Genomic DNA, 17,752 nt, shown 5'->3' on the forward strand with positions numbered 1-17,752 from the left:
AGCTGTATGATTGTCAAGTCCTTCTGCGCATGGATTACGGCAAACCCAGAGCCATTTGTATCCTGCAAGCAAAACTTATGTTTGCCACAAGGTGGCACAACACTCATTATAATGGAGCAGATGTTGTGTGACCGCTTCACTTTAATGAAACCTTAGACTCTATAAAAGGTAACTAAGCACATTTAGTATTGCTTTTGCACATGCAAATGTAGGATTTTAAAAGTATTTGTTTTAACTGCACTTAAAAAACAGAGTGCAAAGTGTTTAACAAAACTTGTCAACACGAATAGTGCTGGTTTTGCAGGCTTCTAGCTTGTCACACACCTGTGTCGAACACACAAAAGTGCGGTGACTCTGCATAAAGTATAGATAGCATTCACAATTTGTCCTTAAGGATTTGACTACAGCAAGCTGAAATCTTGTAGTGCTTGGCACATATTAAATTAACCAGTTTGTGAAAGAAGCTGGAAATTCATCCATTGTTCACGGTACTCTAGGGAGGCATTTCAGAAGGACTGGTAGAAGTTTTCTGCAGCTAGACCATGGAGTACTTGTTATACTGATGTGAACGGCTATTAAAAATACTAAACCTAATGCAGAACACAATAAGGAGTCCGGCACAAAACTGTCAGTGGCTCTATACTTCCAGTACGCAGGTCAGCAAAACTGTGGCATTACGATAGCCCCACTCTTCTTTACTATGTATTCACTTTATGTTATTAAGAATAGAACCACATTAGTGAGGATATGCAAACAATTTGAACTCTCAAGGCTGGACTTTAAGATGTCAAAAAGGTCCACGAGATATCCAAAGACCCTGGTGCTGGGATTCTGGCAATGCTATTGTGTTTCAGCTCCGAAAGGCTAGTCTTCGCTGTAGAGCATCTTGGGACAGGAGAGGAGAGTATGAAAAGTGACTGCAATGCACCCATTTAAAAATATTTGGGCATATTTCACTTCAAACATCCATCATGCTTTTTTTTTTGCACTGTACAAATACATTTTGAAAGTGTGTTGGGGTGTCATTCAAATTAAAGAACACTTTTACCTTGGGTTCACACCATGTTTAGTGCAGGCCGCGTTTGCGTGGGCACAGCAGCCGATTCAAATGAATGGGCTGCTGTGCCCGTTTCTAAAAAAAAAAAAAATGCATGCAAAAATGCAGCCGCAGGTGACCCATGTGATTTCCCTGTTGTTCCTGCACTCCGGTTGTGTTCCAAGATACACAAGGGTGCTATTCAGCATGCATCTAAGAGCAGCGCAATTTGGCTGCAGGTGTGTGCAGATGCAATTCCCACACCCACACGCATAGGTGTGAGAACCTAGCCTTACGGTTTGCTTCTGCAATGTGGTAATGTGAACGTGCTTTAAAGGATAAGTTCACCTTTGGAAACATGTTACATGCGCCCCCTCCCATTTTTAGGGTGGCATATGTAACAGGTCTCCACTGCTGCAGCCCCACCCCAATCTCCCTTCTAATTGTGACAGAGGGCTGGCTCCACCCACACAGCCTCATTAGAGTTCTATGAATGAATGAGATATAGGTACTGACAGCCTTTGTGGCTAATGGCTTGTACTGTTCAATGAACTACCAGGGTGCAGGTGAGCGCTCTAGTAAATTTATTCTTCCTGTCATTCAGTAACTGCCTCTCCTTACAAGGTATGGGCAGTCAGCTACACAGTCTGCAGAAGCCTGAAATTGCACCTGTGATCTGCCGATTGCAGCTGCAATGCTTTACATGCTCCTTGATTTTATTTTATTTTTTATTATTTTATTTTATTTTTATTTTTTTACCTGCAAAAAAAAAAAATGAAACAAAAAAAGGGGGACATTAAGAAAGGTGAAAGTCTTAATAAAAGTCACTGTAGGTTTAGTGTAGAGGAACAGGCAGGCCTAATTTAAAGTGGTTGTAAACACTGAGGTCCGTCGTCACCCGATCACCCATAGGGGAGCGTGGCGCTGTGACAGGTCCGTCGCTGCGCAGTGTGCAGAGATAGACCTGTCATCCTTCTGCTCAGCGGAGATTGCTCCGGCGATCCCCGCTGAGCAAGTGGATATCCACGGGGCGGATCAGCACTGATCCGCCCTGTGTGAAAGGACCCTTACAGACCACTTTAACCTACGGTTAAGCCTAGATTAAGGCTTACCTGTAGGTGCAAGAACTATCTCCTTAACCTACACGATTAAGGAGATATTTGCAAGAAAGACGGCACCGATGTCTACGGCACATGCGCACCCTAGACAATGGTGCAGGCGCACTGAGCATGCAGTTTAATGAATGGGATTGTGCCGTCACTGATGGCTCCCGCGCGCATGTGCGGGAGTGACGTCATTGCGGCCCCAGACAGTCAAACGCCGGAGCCGCGATATATGGAAGTCACTCCGGGTATCTGCAGGGGCTTAGATCTGAGGTAATTCACAATAAGCTTGTATGCTATGCATACTAGCTCATTATGCCTTTGTCTTGCAGGGTGTTTATTTTTTTTTAGAACGGCTTTACTTCCTCTAAGATCTATGGGTCACAGGAGGTTAGTGTGACAGTACAGCATTGCTTTCTATATGGGGTGCTCTGTTCCAAAAACAGATCAGTGGCGATCTCCTGGCAATGAAAGCAAATTTATTACACTGTTTCAAAACAAAAGAATGAATGACGCTTTGTGGTTGATTTACTAAAACTGGAAAGTATAAAATCTGGTGCAGCTGTGCATGGTAGCCAATCAGCTCCTAACTTCAGTTGGTTAATTAAGCTTTTGACAAAAAAAAAAACAAAAAAACCTGGAAGCCAATTGGTTTCTATGCAGAGCTGCACCAGATTTTGCGCTCTTCCATTTTAGTAAATCAACCCCTTTAGGTCTATACTAAACATAACTAAAAGAGCCTGAAGTGGTTGTGATACGAGGAAATTAAAATTCTCATAATGTAGTTAAGTATAAAAACACGTTAGACAGATTGAGTGAGAGCACTCGATAGAGAAAGAAGAAAATATGGTACAGCAAGGTCTTACTGTCTAGCGTGTTCTTTATTGGCATAGGTTACATTCACTACTGCAGTCTCCGTGTCAGTGTTCACTGTGGATATAAAGAGAAAGTAGAAAATAAATAAATGAGCACACCTCCAATATATTGTCAATCAAGGTTATTGCTCACACCATTCATACCTTGCTCACAGTTTTCCACTGTTCCATATTGGGCTAAGAGGCTGTCCAGAACCTAAAGAATAAAATAATACAAGGTAAAGGCTACAGAGTAAACTTCATATATTATTTTCTATGTTGCTGAAAAGAGATGCATTCATTTTTAATGACTATAAGTAAATGTAGCTTGTCACATAAATTGATTTATAAGATCACAATGCAACTAGATATGCATGGCTGCCTTCACCAATCAATAAGAGCGTAATTATGTTCATGCTTTATCTCTAGTCTTACTAATATTGGTACAATCAAACTGAAACACAAAGAATGTAATGAAAAGCAACAACGCTGCTGAGTAATTTGTCAAGAGGCTGGGGAGGAGATCCATCTTCCTTGTTGGATAAAGGAAAAAAATGGCATGAATAGAAATAGCTCACATATATTTGTTCCTATAGTAAAAATAAAATGGCTGCGCACGAGATATCAAATTACTTCTTATTTCTAAAACACATTGGCTTAAGGCCTTTGTGCCTAGAGGATGTATGGATCTATACATTACAGAAGGGGGGGTTGGGAAGGCCTGCACATGGGATAGACTTCTTCACATTCCACATGCCTCATTCTTATTGGGTAGCTACCAAGTGCTGGGGTTTTACTACCAGCTACAAGGCTGCAGCTGCCTTTAAATGTGAAAACGGAGACTAGGGGAGGACAGGGGCTGAGCAACAGACGGAAACTTCTTTGCCAAAAAGGAAAGCGATTAGGCGCAGGATTCCCTAAATACAGAACAAAGGAGTTCTCTGCCGGTGGTGGTGGTCGGGGGGGGGGGACACTACTGAAGACATGGTAACATAATATCCACACAGGAACTACATTTCAGAGGATAATGAAAAAATGCATCTTGCAGCAGACAGAACAAGGAGATCATATACAAAATATTGGTTTCACCTTGATTTGGAGGCCTAAATACATTTCAGCTCTGGTCTGCCTACAGCGTTCAAATGGAAATTTTTTTTTTTTTTCTTTTCAAAGAATCATATGACAAGTTCCTTGTTTTATGGCGTCATAGTTTGGGAACACTGAATTTTTGTATCTGTGAGTCAAAGGAAAGCTTAGAATGCACATGACTGGAAGCTCTCAAGGCCTATGGCAGGAGTGAGTGGCTGACCTTGCCTTCTTTGTGCATTGTATGAAAAGGATCAGCCGGCAGCAAGGTGCTTAACACTAATCCAGTGCAAAAGGTTTGCACAGCATTTCACATAAAATTGAAATATTTAGTGGCCATAGCAGGATTTACTATAGAGACCTTGGAGTCAGAAGATGATCAGGAACTGCAATCCAAGGCAAATACTATTCATAATGTATATATCTGAGCATACCATATTCAAGGCCCTTACACAGCAGCTGTGTGCCATTAACCACAGAATCCAATCAGAGGTGCTTTTCATCAGCCTGACTATTCTAAAGACTCAGACTAATCGCTCATCTGCTGCGTTTGGTTTGTTCCACATTTTTGCAATATATTAGCCAACACATACAGAGAAAAACTCCAGCCCAAATACCTTACGACTTTATTTTCAACTATGCATAGTTATTTCAACCAGAGATCAGCCTAAAACAGTCAGGGCACTGAGCAGGAGGCCAATCTAATGGTTACGAGTTATTTGTCATCTTTGGGTTATGTTCATGTACAAGATAACCTTATCAATGAATGTCGCTCATTTGCTTCCTTTTAGTTGTTAAAATATCATTGAAAGTTTTAATATACCTGTTTGGATAAAAAAAAAAAAAAAAAAAAAAAAAAAAAAAACAACGTGTGCATTTGCTTCTGAGCGCGAGCCATAATGTCAGATGGCGGTGGGAGGGGATGTCCCCTCCTGTTGCCTGTAAGAACGACCAAGCGGAGAAACTGATGCCATGATCATTCTTATGATGCACAAAATCGATCAGCTGCAAACAAGGATATCTGAATGATGCCTATAGCTGCAGGCATCTTTCAGATATTGCCACTCAAAGTCCAGGACGTCAACCAGACCACATGGTACTTCTATACCATTCGATCTGGTGCGAATGGTGTTAAAGAGTGTCTTTAACATAACATCAACACATGCAGATCATAACTGAAGTGCATTTTGAAAACGGTGTGGGAAACGTGCATGGAATGCGGTTTGCGAAACCTTTCTGGTGTGAATGTTTGCATGAATCCCCCATCAGCGCAGACAGTGCTGTTAGGGGAATCCCTCCTGCCAAGACATTGTCTTGTCCTCAAATAGTGGGGGGCCGATTGTTCCTGCTGCGAAAAGACAGAAATTATCGTTACAGCAGAAAATCCAGTAGACTGGTTGAGCCCAAGTTGATCAAGCGATCGTCGAGCGCGAGACAGAGAGCGTGAGCGCGAGACAGAGAGCGTGAGCGCGAGACACAGAAGAGAGAGACACAGAAGAGAGAGACACAGAAGAGAGAGACACAGAAAGAGAATGTGAAGCGGTGTCAGGGGCACTAGACTTTTTAACAAACAGGAAGTGGTCTGTATAAGGTATTTACTGGCAGAAAAAAAAATGTTTTACTATCCAAAGTAGTAAACAAGGGCAGAAGATTTAATAGATGGAACGTTGGAAAAAAAAAAAAAAAAAAAAAAGACTGACGTTCCGCTTTAAGTACAAGCTTACACATGCCTTCTATTGAAGGGGAGAAGTGGGATCAAAAGCATCCTTCTCGGGGAGGCATAGTGAGAGAATGAACACCATGTTTACTAAACCATCTGAGCACCAATTTTTCCTAACAACCGCTTGGCTGGCCAAGCTCGTGAGCCTTCAATGGGCCTTCTCGCTGGAAAGCCAAAGAAGTGGATATCCCGAGAAAAGGTTTTATAGCACAGCTCTGGAGCATCTTCAAGTAAGGATTTCAGGAACTGGCGTTTTCTTGGAATATGGTGTTGAGGTGCAGGGATGTCTCCACATCCTGCAGGAAGCAGAGGAGGCCAGGTGTACATTTTCTTGGGGGAAAAAAAAATAAGATAGCATTCGTGTTTTTTTTGTTTTTTTGGGGGGGGGGGGGGGGTGTTTAAGCAGTATGCAACATAAGCAGACCTTGCATTTTTTATTCCTGGAGTCTTTACAGTTCGAGAAATAGAGCCACCTAAAGAGTCTCTACCATTGCACACTACCTGAGAGAGCCAAATGCCTGTGTCCCTGCCATACCCTGTAGTGGCAAAGGAGCCAGCAGATGGAATAGGGTACACTGGGGGACCAGGCATACGATACACCTGCAAGTGATTCTTCAGATGGTTGTAGCGCTTCATAAAACATTTCATGAATGGTCGGAAGGACAGGCATGTACACACCATCTTCTACTGCAGAAAAAATAAATACATTTAGGGGAGTTTCTAAAAAGTTAAATCACTTTTAAAAGTAAACCCCAATTAAGGCAGGCCACACATGGGCTGAATTTCGAAACCTAATTATCTAAGAATTTTCGTTCATATTAGTAGGCTGCAGCAACAGCCGTTTTTCATGCGGCCATCGAGTTTGAGAAATCGGGCATGTTGGAAATTTTTTGAAAAACAAATAATTTTCTAATCACTGATGGGAGGATCCTACGAGAAATTTAATCGAAAAAGAAATGTGCATGTCCAAAAAAAGAAAACTCTCGGAAAGGAAAAAAAAAAAAGGATTCCCAGTCACAAAAATGCTTTTCTGTAGCAACAGGAGGTGAAATTGAAGGCTTGGTTGGTCGAATTTGGAAATCAAAGGTGTCATCGGATCATAAAAATTTCAGAATTTCAAAATAAAATTCTTTAGAAATTCGACCATGTATGGCCAGCCTTACTCTAAGCATGTGGACCAAGAGCTCAGACAAAATCAATAACCATGTGCAATTCAACTTTGAATCCGATGAATGGCAGCTATTAAATACAAGCCGTAATTAGAAGAGCTATACAACTTGGTCAACAGTACATCTGTAATCACATTTCTATACAAACTGTGCTTCCCTTCTTAGAACTGGGAGAGCAGATCAATTACAAAAATAAACCCTGCGTTATGGTACGCTGACTTAAAGAGGAACTGCAGGCTGTTCACATAATTTGTAATAAAAACCATTTTTGCCATTTTGAAGCTTCCCTAGAAGCACTTTGCAAAATTTGTATATACTGTGATTCTCTTTTGCCAAATCTGCTGCAGAAATCTCCCTCCACCAAGTCTGGCTGCAGACATTTTTAACTGTGGGCAGCTGAAGCTGCTGGGGGGGGGGCTTGCGGTGCACAGGTGGAGGACGCACTGAAGGCGTGCTCCTCCAAGACTCCTTAATTCCACCCTGTATTATCCCTCTCACACGTTGCCTCCGCTGCTGCAGCCTAACCCTGTGCACGGTATACCTCAGGCTACCGATCGGTATCATTCCTAGCCATAACAGACATGTCTCGGCATGATAAAGATCTACAAGCGGCCCCAGACCACGGTGCCCAAGAAAGTCGCCGAGCACCCTGGTCAGCAAAAGGAGCTGCCCAGAAGCTGCCAAGTCCCACCACAAGGATAACCCTGCTAAGGGGACCAGCGGTGCAGCAGGGACAGATCCTGATCCCCCTGTGGAGAATGAGACAGAGCAGAAATGGGCTGAGGACCCAGCGGAACTTCTCTGGGAAGTACTCCAGCACTTCTGAACACAGACAGGGATCCCACTGCACCTGACACTCAAGACCCAGAGCCCACTAAGAAATCTTTCTTGCAAGCTCATCCTGCAATGCTAATCCCACTAATCTGACCACAGAATTTAAAGGAGTGAAGCTGGAGGTTGCTCTGATCGGACAAGACATGCAAAAGCTGAGGGACTGCACTGCAGCCCTGGAAGGGCACAGGAGCGCCATAGAGGATGTGGCACCATTACAATGCAAGGTACGCCAAGTGCAAAACCTGACCTCCATCCATGCTGCACACTTGGAAAATATGGAGAAGAGGCTTAGAAGGAACAATGTGCGGGCTGTGGGTATACCAGAGAGGTCTGAAGGGAAATACCCTGTTGCCTTTAGGAGGACTTTCACACCGAGCTGCCACAGGCGTCAGTGGTAAAGCAGCCCTATTTTAGCACCACATTACCGGTGCTACTCGGCCGCTAGCTGGGCAGTTTTAACCCCCCCCCCCACTAGCGGCCAAGGAGATAAATCCACCCGCAAAATGCCACCGGATCAGCGTTTTCCGGCGGTATCGCAGCGCTGCCCCATTGGGGAGCAGCAGTGGAGGAGCTGTGAGTTCACCGCTCCAAAGAAGCTGCTGGCAGGACTTTTTCTGACGCCCTGCCAGCACACAGCTCCAGAGTGAATGGAGCCGCTTTTTACAGGCGCTGTAGTGAAGGGTACTTATTGAAAGGTGGCCCACTGAGACCTTTGGCAAAGATGCCTTCTCTCACCTGTTTGCTGTGGCAAGAGCTCATTGTGTACCTGCCAGACCTCCTCACCCTGGTGAGCTGCCAAGACCGTACGCATTTAAATTCTTGAATTTCAAAGATGGATATGCTGCTCTTTACCTGGCCAGAACCAAGGGAGAGGTTATGCCGATGTCCGGATTTCATTCTTCCCTGATTTTTCAGCAGAACTCCAAAGAAAACGGGCAAAGTTTCGAGGTAAAGAATCGGCTCAGGAGCTTTGAGGTTACCTACACCTTGTTATACCCTGCTCAGCTGTGGGTTGCAGCCAATGAGGAACCCCATTTTTTGACAACACTGCTGTGGTGTGACTGGCTGGATCAGATGGAAAAGCCCCTGCGGAAACATGGGCACGATTGATCTAGGAAGCTCTGCTTGCTTTATCTCCTTGTAGTAGCAGCACTGGGATACCAGCTGCACCAACCCATTGCCCTGGGAATTGTATACCCAGTGGTGTAGATGCACTTTGCGCTCTATATTTGACTTATTTCTTTAAGTGGAATTTACAAGTCCCTTCGGCTCGCAGGGTGACTCAAACGTTGGGGCCTCCCACTCAACCTTTATCCCGCATGGACGTTCCACTCAAGTTTGCTCCCCGAGTTCTATGGGGATGCTGTTGCCCTTTATGTGTTTTTGTTTTTCTACGTTGGGCTCTGTTGGTCCAAAGCGGAGATGTGCCTCCCAATGTGAACTGTGTGACTGTCTACTAATCCCTTTACTTGTCCTCCTCCCCAACAGCCAGACTATGCATGCTGCTGTGATGTATATCTAGACCTGCTTCGGTCTCTGTAGGCAACAAATGTATACACTTAATTGCTTAATACCTATAATGTTTGCAAACATGCTCTTAGTACATCTCTTTGCCTGACTGCTACCAGTCCTTTATGCGCCCTTATAGCGGTTGAATATAATCTGATTTCATGTTATGTGAGGGGGCTGAGGGATGGAGTAAAGCGACTGGTTTTCTCAGCTCTTAAATTATATCGTTCTGCGGTGGTGTGTCTGCAGGAGACACCTCCAGCCGACTACTCTATGCTAAAGGACCCGTAACTATCCTGTACAGTTTCACTCCACCCTACTCCAGAGGAGCTAGCTTTCCAATATCTCACACTGTTTTTTAGTCTGGTGCATTCACGGGTAGACGATCAGGGCAGGTTTTTTTTTTTTTGCTACGTAAACTTGATGGTTTTCTACATATTGTTGCCAATGTATGTCCCTCCACCCTTCTCTTCCCAGAGCCTGAACTGCCTAGCTCAATTTATTGCACCATATCCCACTGTACCCGTTTGGGTCATGGGAGACTTTAATAACCTTCTAGATAGAAAACTGGATAAATGGTTGCATCACAATGGACGTAAAGTAGACCCCTCTGGTCATACGTCGTTCGCTGGGCTAATTACAGAGCTCGGTATAGGAGATGTGTGGAGGGACAGGTACCCCGACTGGAAATACTCCTCATGTTACTCTGCAACACAGAGCTCTTTCAGAGGAGTTGGTGCAATTTTTGGATCAATGCCCCCTCCCTACTTTATCTCCAACTGCTCGTAAGGCACTGAATGTGCCTATTTTCCTAATCCGGGAAGTTGTAATTTTATAGTTTTTTTTGTACAATAAAAACAATTTTCTGAAAAAAAATAAAAATATATATATCAAAAGCTGCTGCCAGTTCACTTCCTGGATTTACACACACACACACCTCCACAACTCTCATTGGCCCTCTTAAGACTCATTTCCCCCTCCCTTCCTGGCAAACTTTCACAAGTGTGAGCGAGACTGAGCATGGTGTCATAAGCCTAGAATTTTTCCCCCCCAGACAAGAAACAGGAAGTGGGCTGTATAAAAAGGTATTTACTGGCATAAAAAAAAAAAAAAAAAAAATTACTATCCAAACAAGAGAAGATTTAATAGCTGGAAAGAAAAAAAAAACAAAACAAAAAAAAAAAAATAAAAAAGAAGAAGAAGACTGAAGTTCTGCTTTAAGACCACTCATTGTGAATGCGGTGCATACTAGCTCATTATGCCTTTTGCTTTGCAGGTGTTAAAAAAAAAAAAAAAAAAAAAAATTGCGGGTTTACTACCGCTTTAAGACCAACCCAAGCCTTTGCACTAGCTGCGTATAAGGTTACGATTATTTTTTTATCTGCCTGTTTAGCCTCGACTATGTAAATGGCCTAAATGTTTATTTCTTGGATAAATTAGGGAGTTAAAACCAAAGTGGGGGGGGGGGGGGGGGGAAACCAGATTAAACTCCAACTAGAGAGATGAAGCCCTTGAAAATATATGCAGTAGCACTCCTCTTCCTTCCCCACCCTGTTTATTGGCATTATACTTTTCCATCTTTCCCGTGGAGTGAAGTAACTGTTGAGCTGAAAGCTTCAGACTTATCCCCGGGGTACTAAATCACCATTAATACACGATTTTCAAAGCTACTAATAGTTCTTAAATTACCTGGTACTCACACAGATTTGCTACAAATTAGCATACAGTGTTTAGAATATATTTTTGGATAAGCACATTGAATCAATATAAACATGTTAAAAAGGGAAACTCCACCCAGAAATGATATTTCAGTCTTGCACAAATCAAACAGCCACGATTTCTTTACAGCAGTTTGCATCTCCTCCTATACCCACAATGACATCTTGTAGTTGATTTACTAAAGGCAAATAGACTGTGCACTTGCAAAGTGCAGTTGCCCCAGAGCATAGTAAATAAGCAGAAGCTCTGCTGACCTCCATCATTCAATCACATGCGAGCAAAAATGCAATATAAAAAAAAAAAAAAAAAAAAAAAAAGCAAAAAAAAAAAACCCTTGAACACAATTGGCTATTCTTTGCAAAGTGAAGACTTGCCTATTTTACCAAGCTCTGGAGCAACTGCCCTTTGCCTTTAGTAAAATCGACTCCCGAGTGTCAATCTTCTGTAGAAAAGTTATTTTCTACACTATGAATACACTAAAGCTTGTTTCTTTATTTAAATGGGATGCAACAGATACAACAGAATGGTAACTTCACAGAACATATCGGCACTATAATATAGCATATGCTCAGCCAAAATACAAGTACAGCTTGCCAACAATAAAGCTGCTGTAAGCAACAGTAAAAGATTATACCTACATGTATGCAGAAAGCAATAAAAAATAAAAAAATAAAAAAAAAGTATCAAGGTGTAGGAACCCCCTTGGGCTGGCCATACCAATGCCAACCTAGTTTTAGAGAAGGGTCTCCCAGACGTCTACGAAGAGCCATAGTTTGTGAACACAACCTTTTGCGTAAACCAAAAATCTATTTACTTCTTGGGATTATTATTATTTTTATTTTTTTACAAAAAAATATGTAGCAGAATACATATTGACCTACATTTATGAAGAAATTAGATTTCTTTACATTGGTTTTATTGGATGCGTTTTATAGCCGAAATACTTTTTTCCCCCAAAAATGTTATTTTATTTAATTTATCGCACAGAAAATAAAGCCCATGGTGATCAAATACCACCAAAAGAAAGCTCTATTTGTGGGGGGGGGGGGGGGACAAATGATTTGGGTACAGTGTTGCATGACTGTGCAATTGCCAGTTAAAGTAACGCAGGGGCGTATTGCAAAAAAAAAAAAGGCCTGTTATGGGGGGGGGGGGGGGGGGGGGGGGGTGTTAAATCTTTCAGATGTCAAGTGGTTAACTAGAAGCTCAGTTATAAATTAGTTAGGTGATAAAATGGATTAATTAGTATTACAATATTACAGAGCATTAAACTTTTAAAAAAAACATAAGCTTCTCCTACTCTGTACGGATGACCCAATAATCAAACTCTTAATGGCGCTCACAGACAAGTAGCAATGCAACTAAGCACCAGGTTTTATACCCTGGCGTTTCGTGTGAACAGCTGTCATCAATTATACACCAATTAAAAGACTTCCACTTAAACTTGCCAGCCATTATTAAGTGTAACTGTACACCAACTATGGAGAGAAGAGGATCCTGAAGTTTTGCACCAGGTACCTAGAGCTAGCATTAAAGCATTTTCTACTTCAGAGAGTGAAGTGCTAATAAAGTGGATTAAAAATAATACGCAATACGTGGATAAAGCTTTTGCTACAACCATCCAATGCAGCAAGAGATCATAAAAAAACAAACCTCAATTCAAAAACACAAATCCTGACGTAGGGACTAATCCTATGCATAGTGTGACTGCAGCAGCCTGCCTGCTCATACATACTTCGCTGACCCACACTGCTGAACTGGACGTAACATTTGGTGACCGAGCTAAAAACACAAGCAGAAAGCCCTGAACCCCAGAGGGCTGAAAGCATTCCTTCTGCTGATGGCTTTTGAGCACACACACACACACTCGGAAGTATTACCAGGAATTGCAGGATTTCCACACCCACAATTGTAAAACATGATCTCCTATAGAACACAGGAACATACGGCCCCAGTGCCTGACAGACATCCTTGTGGCAGCCATCTTATTTTCCACACCATCTTAACTGGATTACACCAAACAAAATTCAAACACAATTTTTGAATAAATCTGATAATACAGCTTTAAAAAAATCAAATAAATAAAAGATAATGCCTGGGTAACATGGAAAAAAAAAAAAATACGACTTTAGCTGTTCAGTGTGCTTAGATTCACCTTTTTGAATTTTTAGAATGTAGCTTAAAATCCTTAATCAGCACAAAAGATAATTAGAAATCATAAAAGGGGGGGGGAAGCACACAAATTACACACACACACACACACACACACACACACACACACAGAAGAAATATGCAAGCTGCAGTCTGGGTGGCTGAAACATACACACTTATTAAAAATGTAACAACCCCCCACCCAACAAAGGGGCATGTGGAATATTTTTTATTATAATACAGGATCTATATAGCGCCAACAGTTCACGCAGCGCTTTACAGCAGTTTAAATGTGAAATTGTATGCAAGTGTCCAAAAAATCCTGGTGACTCCAGTCATTTCTAAAACCTTAAAAATAATAAAAATAAAAAAACAAACAACCCCCCCACACAAACACCACACATACAACTCAGTTATAAACTACAAAACATAAAAACTAAAAACAGCCACAAATGAGTCATCCATGGAAAGAAAACAAAAAAAAGTCTTGGGATTTTTCAATATTGCATCATACCAAGGAGAACATTTTGATCCTTGAACGTTCCAAAGAGTAAACATGCCAAACTAAGAGCATTTCTGTAGTACAAGGCAATTTTTTTGCTGACTATTGACACATCTGCCTTCATGTTTTTTTAGGATGCGCTGTTGTGCCTCGGTAGTAATTATTCATACATCTGGGAGTGTGGAATATAATTTATTTATATTTATTTATATATTTATATATATATATATATATTTATATATATATATATATATATATATATATATATATATATATATATATATATATATATATATATATATATATTCACATCAGTCCCTACCCTCGAGGATCTCACAATCTATAAGGTGCCCAACTCTCATTCATACATAGACATACTAAGGTCAATTTGGACAAGATCCAATTAACCTACTAGCAGGTGTTTGGAGTGTGGGACAAAACCTACACAGGCAGAACATGCAAATGCCAGGCATGTAATGTAGAGATTGGGATTTGAACCAGCAACCCTAGTGCTGCTTGGTGGAAGTATAAACCATCCATGCTGCCCATCTTATTGATCAGACATATATATAGCTGCACAAGATCTGGGGCGAGGAGGTGAAGCAGTAGTACACCGAGCTTCCCAGTGATAGGCTGTGCAGGGGAGGCGTGCCAGGACTAGTGTGATCATTGGAGGAGAGCAGGCAGAGTTCCCATAGCTAGGGAACTGACCACGCTGCACTCATACATAATGTGGTCAGCTTTTAATAGGAAAGGAGAGGGACTGGCTTGAACACCAGGATTTTACACGAAATGCTCAGGTGTGAATTAGGTGCAAATCAGTGCCAGTCATTTTAAAATGGCACCCCAGCAGTGCAGCACACCCAAATGCATGCTAAAGGCACTACTTTTGACAAAGTTATGGATTACAAGCCCCGAAAAGGTTAAAGAACACACTTCAGAAACCAGATTATATGAATCACGATGGCCACACACAATACACCATAAAGTCAATAGGAGAAAAAAAAAAAAAAAATCTTCAGCTGTTGTGTAGCGATCTCATTATCCAGTTTATTTGTGTAATTGGAGGGGAGCCCAGCCAAGTTGGTAGGGCTGCAACTCCGAGAAGGCAGCTGAAAAGAAGAGTTTGTTTTCGGTCTCGCTAAATCTAAGCTGGGGAAAGTGACTTGTTGTGCTAAATTACAGCATTTGTGCACGCTCGAGTCTCCCATGCTTGTTGTGGCACAGATGTCTTTCTGAACTAGAGTTTCATTCATAAAAAGAGAATGCCTAGAGCTGGAGAAGAAGTCAAAGAAACCCAAGGAGGAGGAAGAGGAGGAGAAAGAAAAAAAAAAAAAAAAAGGCGATAAAATGGAGCCATTCACAGGACATGAATGCTCTTAACCCTTGCAGCAACGACTCCCTATGTTTTTCATGCTCCGATAGCACATCTGTCTGACTTAAGGGCAGAAATACAATCACACAAGTCACAAAAAACAAACAACACATCCCTCGTGTTTCTTCAGAACCTCTAGTGGCACACATCTATTACTGCCCAGACAATGCCCAAGAACAGAACATTAATCGCAAGGGCAGGTCATTAACCAATAACAAACATCCGATACAGAAAATATAGCAGAGTTCCATATCAGAACAGTACGTATTCCTAATGACTATAACATTTGTCACATGGTTTTCCTTTCAGATTTTTGTCTGCCTCAAATGCCTGTGCAATGAATCATTTCAGGGACGCTGCCAACTGCCACTGAAGGTATGTACCAACCACATTACTCTGTGGCGTTTCCGTACATCTGCCAAGCAATGACTGCACAGAGTCTGCAACTGTTTTGTAAAATGTGACCTATTCGTTTCAGTGGGGAATACATGGGTTGTACACATGCCATGTGCTGCTAAATACCCCTAAACAGTGCTTAAAAAAAAAAAAAAAAAAAAAACACAGCTCTGGACTCATTAGCACAGTGATTGAGGAGCCTACAATCCCATGGAAACAAATTGGGCATATACATAGCTGGTGCCAGAAGTGTAGAGATGATATACACATGCCTTTATACATTCAGGTGACCAAATGTTAAAAAAACTTAAAATGAAAAACATCCACAAAAGATCCGTTGCCAATTTGTAGTACATAGGGCATAGGAAATAAAAAATCAAAACACATACAAGCACCATGCTCTCTTGACCGACACTCAGATGGTTAATAATTCACATTATTATATTACTGATGGGTGAGATGGCTACTGTCAACGATCTTAAAAAACAGTCAAGAAAGTCTTAACGTGGAGGACATACCGGCTTTATTCTTATTATTTTCGGTCAAATACTAAAGTAACACCACAAGGCAAATTGTACAAATTCATACCAGGTACATTAGGGCAGTCCCAACACAAGCCAAGCCAAAATGCATTGTTCCCCCTCCATCATGCTAGCTCATACCACTGCAATGTTTTGCACAGAAAAAAAAAAAAAGAAAACTAGATTAAAAATGTATTAGTTTCAACATCTATGTGCCCCTGTGCCCAGAATATGGACATTAACCTAATCATATTCCTAAAGTAGGAACTAAAGGCAAACCACCCGCCCCCCCCCCCCAATTTTGGATAGGTTACAGTGATTGTAAACAAGCACCTTGTAAAAACAACCCATTCAGTTTAAAATAAAAATGAAATAAAAAAAGGCAAAGCATTTGTGTATAGTTATAAATAAAAAAAACAAACACCCTTTAACTTTTTTTTAAATAAGTGATCACATTCCTTCTGTTTTCAGCTGCATAAGGCATGGGGAGGAGGAGAAACAGCAGTACACTGATCTTCCCAGTGAAAGGCTGTGCAGAGGGGGAGTATGTTGGGTGGACAAGTGTGACCATTGGAGGAGTGGAGGCTGAGTTCCCAGCATAGCTAGAGAACAGACCATGCTGTACTCAGTTAGGGTGGTCAGTTTTCAATAGAAAAGCAGAGGGACTGGCAGAAACACCAGGGATTTCACACAAAGAAGCAATATAGAGAAAAGGATACTTTTTCATACAAAGTACATGGTACAGCATGCACATATCAGCAATACAAGATATTGGGTTTACATACTCCTTAAAATTGGATTGGGGAAATTTCCATCCACTTTGTCCTATGGCTACAAAAAAAACAGAAGAGAGATGGAATCCCACCAAAGTGAGAGCATTCTTGATTTTCATCAGAACTAGTGTTCCCATTGGAAGATTTTCTGTTCTGGTAACAACCAAAAATTAGATTTTATTTTACTTTCGCTCTTGGTGATAGACAAATAGAGGGGGTCAATAACCCCAAGCCTAGGTTCACACTTGTGCGGTGTGGGACACTGCATACAATTCAGACAGGAATCGCGCCGCATTCCATTCAAATCACATGCAATTCTTTGCAGTGCAATTTAATCCCATTTAGGTTGTATGGGTTTGGTGCGAATTGGTCGCACCACACAAAAAAAGTTGCAGGCATGTTTTTTGCCACACCACAATCGGATCTCATGGGTGTTCACATCTATGCAGTCTGATTCCTGCAAATCGCACTGTGTTTTGCAACCTGTTTTTGAGGTGTCATAACACACTGGTGGCAGATCCTATGGGGGTGCTCGCAGAGGAAGTGGAGCCAGGATCACTGGTGGGGAACCCCAGAAGATAAGTATCGGGGCTCCCCTGTGCAAAACTATTGCACAAAGCAGGTGAGTATGACATGGTTCTTTAACCACTTCAGCCCTGGAAGAATTTACCCACTTCCTGACCAGAGTACTTTTTGCGATACAGCACTGCGTCACTTTAACTGACAATTGCGTGGTCATGCAATGGTGTATCCAAACAAAATTGATGTCCTTTTTTCCCCCCCGAATAGCGCTTTCTTTTGGTGGCATTTGATCACCTCTGCAGTTTTTATTTTTTGCGCTATAAACAAAAAAAAAAAAATAAAATAAAAAAAAAAATAAAAAGACAATTTTGAAAAATAAATACATTTTTTTACTTGCTATAATTTATCTCCGTTTAGACCGATATGCAGTCTACATAATTTTGGTTAAAAAATAAATAAAAAAAGCAATAAGCGTATATTGA

General features: G+C 41.5%; 1 protein-coding gene across 1 annotated transcript in view; it reads right to left on the reverse strand.

The window, feature by feature from the left end:
* The window catches only part of IGF2BP3 (insulin like growth factor 2 mRNA binding protein 3), a 123,383-nt gene that overhangs the window by 19,294 nt on the left and 86,337 nt on the right, over window positions 1-17,752 (reverse strand). Inside the window, exons 4-5 of the mRNA XM_077491290.1 lie at window positions 3,159-3,210; window positions 3,006-3,069 (exon numbers count right to left, since the gene is read on the reverse strand). Coding sequence (XP_077347416.1) covers window positions 3,006-3,069; window positions 3,159-3,210 — 116 coding nt within the window. The remainder of the gene's footprint in view (window positions 1-3,005; window positions 3,070-3,158; window positions 3,211-17,752) is intronic.

The sequence above is a fragment of the Lithobates pipiens genome, unplaced genomic scaffold (assembly GCF_037356315.1).
Source record: "Lithobates pipiens isolate NorthernLeopardFrog02 unplaced genomic scaffold, aLitPip1_a1.2 Scaffold_19, whole genome shotgun sequence".
Classification (NCBI taxonomy): Eukaryota; Metazoa; Chordata; class Amphibia; order Anura; family Ranidae; genus Lithobates; species Lithobates pipiens.